Here is a 6,000-nt window from a genome sequence, read left to right as displayed (position 1 = left end):
TAAAGGGTATTCGAAGATGAATCTTGCTCCTTCCTTGAGTCACGTCAGAATCACACCCGCTCTCCGTCCATATCCGTGGGTCGTTGTGTTGCAGACCTTTGCCACTTCAAGCTTTACAGGTTGTCCATGTCGCATCCATGGTCGCAATGGTCGCAACCTACCCGGCAGTTGCGTTTCCAAACAGTCGAATCTAATAAATAACAGCCGTGCAAAGGAGCTTCAACATATATGACTGTCAGGCTTGGAATATAATTTACACAATATGCAGAACTGAAATATTCTTATAGACAGTAAAAAATTCGGAAGTCAAGTAGGAAATTGTCTGCAAAACGTTGATTAGATGTCTGAGATATTACTGATGGAACTTCAAAAATATTATAACATGAACAAAAGGAAAAATCTAAAAATATAATAAAAAGACTGTGAACTGTTAGTGATTACACTTAATGGTGTGGCTGTAGTGGCTAGCACGTGATCTGGCACCATTGTCAGTCAGATGCACGGAGGGTCAAGATGGAAGGATGTGTGCAGTGTCCTCCTGAAAATGTGTCAGTGAGTAACGCGCGCCCACTTGGCATGGGCGGAAAATGATGTGTGATAGTGACTGTGAGTTTAAGATGGTGTCGACTGCAAGATGGGCCACATAAAGAACATCAGTGAGCTGCTCCCGGACGAACCCATAAAGGACCCGTTCGAGGATGAGATTCACTTCAACAACACAGTTAGGGAATATGTTGTGAGTACCCTTATTTCTTCCATTTTGTATGGATGATTAATTTTTGATGATGCTTTTCACTCAGTCTGCACTTGTGTGCACATATATATATATATATATATATATATATATATATATATATATATATCTCTATCTCTATATATATATATATATATATCTATATCTATCTATCTATATATCTATATATATATATATATATATATATATATATATATATATATCTATTAAAACTTTACCACGTGGGCGCACGTCTCCCAGATATCCTATTCAAATGGGTCTTAAACAGGTTGATTAGGCTTGGTTAAATTAGAAGTTTTGGTCTTGTAAGAGTTGGGGGCTTCCAGCGTTAGGTTTAGTGTCAAGTCTGGGTAGTTAAAGTCATGTGAGGTCTGAGGGGCAAAGCCCTCCAGTTAGGTTAGGTTGCTGTGATTGTCAGTAAACTAGCTGCCACATGCATCCAGGCAGCTTCCTTTTTAAGGGTACCTTAAAGTAGGTAAAGCTTGTTTGTTTTATATATTTTTTGTAGTTTAAAATGAACAAGCAGTTATATGTGTTGCATATTGTGCTAAAATAAATGTGAGAATGTAAGAAGACATGGAATTGCAGCATCTATTTGGTAAAGTTTTATAGTACTTATTTTTTTCTGTATAGAACTTGTTCATAGATTTCAATAGTTTACAAAATAGCATTTAACTGAGGGAGTTCTCAGAGTACAGAACTGTCATGGACTAGCTTAATTCCATCGTATGGTAAATATTGATATTGGTGAAACTGAAAAAGAGCTCTCATGCATAAATTTACTTTTTGTTTTCTTCAGTAAACTATAATTATTAACATACTGTAGTATTATTAAGGAGTTGTGGAAATGCTTAATTTTGTAGATATCAGCTATATGGTATCCCCCAATTTTTACCATAAAACCATGGCAGACAAACATCTATCGTGTCGGACTTTCAGTTTGATGTGACTCTAAAATCAGTCCGTCATTTATAATTCATTCTACTAACTTTACCTAACATGACTAACCCTAACTAACCGTAAAGTCTTGAGGATGCAGAAGTTTTGGGGTTGAATCGACTCATTGCTTGGTAGGACCCCACTGCCAATGTCAACAAACTTTGGTGTCGAAATTCGGTGTCATAAATGAATTATGTAATCTTTCGTAATGTTCACGTTACTTTTGCAGAGTCTGGATGTCGTAAATGAGTTATACATACAGTTATGAAAGGTAATCCATCATAAAAATATTTTCTTCATATATTAATGGGAGCTCACTTCTGCGGAGTCTGGATGTCGTGAATGAATTATATATACAATTACCGGTATGAAAGGTAATCCATCATAAAAATTTTCTTCATTTATTAATGGGAGCTCACCTGCAGTTTACCATTAGTATAGTACCAGTAAAGGTAAAAAAGTAGAATCCAAAATCATGTATACACTCAGCCGCCTGCTATCGTGCCTGAGTGGTTACAGCAAACGCATGTGATAGCTGAATTCATGATAGCTGAACTGAAGAATCAGTGGGAAAATTTCTATATAATTGTTTTTTCAGTTGCCCAGTTCTCTAACTTTTAACCACTTTATGCCTATGATTTCCAGCCAGTCTCTCTGCCAACATGAAATAAAGCATTATTATGTTAATAATAACATTATAATCAATAAATAAACAACATAAAAGGCCATCAAACTTACTTTAATGAGGATTAAGGAAGGCTTGGGTGGTTTGAAGGGTTCTGAGGCTTGGGAGTGGCCTAGTTGCCGCCAGAGCCCTCACAGACTTGACTCTCACTCCTCAAAATATTTTTTCTCCTCTGGTCTAGGTTATCCATGAAAACATCATAGTCAAAGCCCTTGTAGTCTGTTTCTTGGTTGGAAGGGCATGGCTGTGATTTGTGGCCAAACGTGGGCCTCCATGTTGCCCCGTCCCCTGCCATTTCACTGCCCTCCCCCCAGCTTACACCCCCTTCTCTCATATACAGTACTGGTATCGCCCCACTCCATCCCTCTATCGCATCCTCGGCCTCCCCTTCCCTCTCCCCCCCTCACATACACTTTCCTCGTTAGTCTCACGCTCCCCATCCTCTCCACATTTATATTTTACTGGTTGTTAATTTTTGTTCACTGAGCAAACAAAATTACAGCTCAGTCTAATATGGCATGATTTGTGGTAGAATGGGTTGTGTGTTATGATAGAATATTGCTGGTCATTTTGTAAACTATAAATGCTGTTTTTACAAATGCTATACCGGTACCTGTCCAAGTACTACAGTTAGAATTAGGGTGTTTCTTTAGTTTATCACAAAACAGCCCCACAATGTTTTTGGTCATTTCTGTGACTTTCTGCTTCAAAATATGTACAGTATGGTCCAGGTACTGGATATATGTATGTGTGTATATATATATATATATATACAGTATATATATATATATATATATATATATATATATATACACACACACACATATATATATATATATATATATATATATATATAGAAAGCAGTGATAAGAAACAGGGAAGTGAGCATGGAAGTGAAAAAGTTACTACATGACAGTATTGTGATACCAACTCTAACGTACGAAAGTGAAGCTTGGACGTTGTTGGAAGGACACAAGTCAAGAGTGAGAGCCGTGGAAATGAGTTATTTAAGAGGAGCCTGTGGAGTCACATGAAGAGACAGGCTGACGAATGAGGATATAAAGGAGCGTTGTGGTGTTGATGTGGATGTGATAGGAAGCGTTATGAGGAACACACTGAGGTGGTTTGGCCATGTGGAGAGGATGGAGGGTCAAAGACTGACGAAGAGAGTGTATGTGAGTGAGGTGGAGGGGGAAAGAGGGAGGGGGAGGCCGAGGATGAGGTGGAGAGGTATATGAGAGAGGGGGGTGTGAGTTGGGAGCAGGGGAGTGAAATGGCGGGGGACAGGGCGACTTGGAAGCGATTTGTTTGTGGCCACCCCAAACGGGATTGAGGCGTCTGGCAATAGATAGATAGATAGATATATATATACACACACATATATATATATATATATATATATATATATATATATATATATATATGTGTGTGTGTGTGTGTGTGTGTGTGTGTGTGTATATTTATATATATACGGTATATATAACAACCCAAAATTGGTCAAAGATTCAGCAGATATCAACAAATCCGTAGCAATCACTGGTATAGATGAGGAAGAAATAAAAAATAAAATTTCGAGAGACAAAAAGGAGATGCCAGATATAGTGAGCATATTGAAGGAAGTTTCAGAGGAAATCTGTAATAAAGACATAGAGGAACACAAAAGGCAAGGGAAATATGAGAGAAACAAGTCAAGCCCACTGAAAGTAACCTTCCAGTGTGTGAACACTGTGGAGGAAATACTAAAAAATGCAAACAACCTCATGGAAAAAGAGGAATTTAAAAAGGTATGGATAAAAAGATGCCTAACTCAAGAGGAATTGGAAATACTAAAAGAGAAGAGGGAGGAAGCAAAAACAAAGAACGAGGAAAGATCAGAGGAAGAGAAAAGTTTTATACAAAGTAATTTTATTGCAGGTGCGAAAGTGGCACATAACCAACAGGGAATAGAAAGAAGGAAGGTAGTGGACTTAATCTATGGCAAGTACCTGTATGTATATAAGATGATTAAGTTGATGTACTCAAATGTAGATGGAATTGTGTCTGAATTATTAGAGATGAAAGACTATACCAAAGAAAAGGAGCCACATATTATTTACATAACTGAAACAGAATTAACCCCAAAGATATCAAACAATGCCCTAAACTTAGAGGAATACAATACGTAGGGATGAGACAGAAATTTAAGAAAAGGAGGGGGAATGATAATACAGTAAACCTTCGATATAACGAACTAATTGGGGGGAGGGGCGGGTCGCTATATTCAAAAGTTCGCTATATATGATGGGTCGGTATTTCCGAGGGATTACCCAACTCATTTCGCTATATGAGGGGAGTCATTCAGTCCTTCGTGCTCAAACATAACCTAAACTAACTCTGTGAAGTTTTACATGGAGAATTAAATTGTTAATGAAGTCTATCTATCTATTGCCAGATGTCTCAATCCCATTTGGGGTGGCCACAAACAAATCGCCTCCACGTTGTCCTGTCCCCCGCCATTTCACTGCCCTGCTCCCAACTCACACCCCCCTCTCTCATATACCTCTCCACCCCATCCCTCCATCTCATCCTCGGCCTCCCCCTCCCTCTTCCTCCCTCCACCTCGCTCACATACACTCTCTTCGTCAATCTTTCACCCTCCATCCACTCCACATGACCAAACCACCTCAGTGTGTTCCTCATAACACTTCCTATCACATCCACATCCACACCACAACGCTCCTTTATATCCTCATTCGTTAGCCTGTCTCTCCATGTGACTCCACAGGCTCCTCTTAAATAACTCATTTCCACTGCTCTCACTCTTGACTTGTGTCCTTCCAACAACGTCCAAGCTTCACTTCCATACGTTAGAGTTGGTATCACAATACTGTCATGTAGTAACTTTTTTACTTCCATGCTCACTTCCCTGTTTCTTAACACTGCGTTCAAAGAACCAGCAACCTTTCTTCCCTGCTGTACCCCTTCAAGCACTTCACCCTCCAAACCTCCATCTTTACTCATCACACTACCCAAGTACTTAAATGTACTCATATTTTCCAATTCTTCTCCATCCAACCTCGCTGTACATTCACTGACTTCACCTCTCTCAAAGACCACAATCCTTGTCTATCCACCCTGTAATGAAGTTGTACTTGTAATTACAGTACTGTATGAAGTTGTACTGTACATAAAAATGCAATACCTGTAATAAGAATACAGTATAATGTAGTAGTTACAGTACACTTACTGTGCCAGGAAGGGATGTAGTTGAAGTACGCTTACTGTGCCAGGAAGGGATGCTTTTGTCACTGTGGGCTGATTCGTGAACTTCCCCCTCATTTAGCGACCTTTGTTCGCAAAATCCGGAGGAAGTTCGGTCACAATTTGGCCGTTCATTATATTCAAAATTTGCATTACTGGTGTTCTTTATATTGAGGGTTTACCGTATTAACACACAAAAAATTACAAGTCAAAGAAATAGAACTAGATATACCGTACCCTCACTAGTAGAATGATTGCATTAGAGATTAACACATATGAAGGTTGTTGAACGAGGAGTTTGACTGGGACAGGGAAGGTTTGGAGCCAGCAGATCCAGTGTTTGGCCCTATGCCTTCGATTGACGCTGCTACTGTGAGTGAGG

The 6,000-nt window shown here is 39.1% G+C and overlaps 1 protein-coding gene across 3 annotated transcripts in view; it reads left to right on the top strand.

The window, feature by feature from the left end:
- The first annotated feature begins 527 nt into the window (after window positions 1–527).
- The window catches only part of lili (LMBR1-like protein lilipod), a 103,869-nt gene continuing 98,396 nt past the window's right edge, over window positions 528–6,000 (top strand). For all 3 annotated transcript variants that reach the window (XM_080276564.1, XM_080276562.1, XM_080276563.1), the window contains exon 1: window positions 528–736. In XM_080276564.1, the coding sequence (XP_080132690.1) occupies window positions 635–736 (102 nt within the window). In that variant the 5' untranslated portion in view covers window positions 528–634. The remainder of the gene's footprint in view (window positions 737–6,000) is intronic.

The sequence above is a fragment of the Coenobita brevimanus genome, chromosome 65 (genome assembly GCF_032717465.1).
Source record: "Coenobita brevimanus isolate Jiangsu-jjx chromosome 65, ASM3271746v2, whole genome shotgun sequence".
In the NCBI taxonomy this organism is placed as follows: Eukaryota; Metazoa; Arthropoda; class Malacostraca; order Decapoda; family Coenobitidae; genus Coenobita; species Coenobita brevimanus.
The sequence above is the reverse complement of the archived record's forward strand: the minus strand, read 5'-3'. Positions and strand labels throughout refer to the sequence as shown.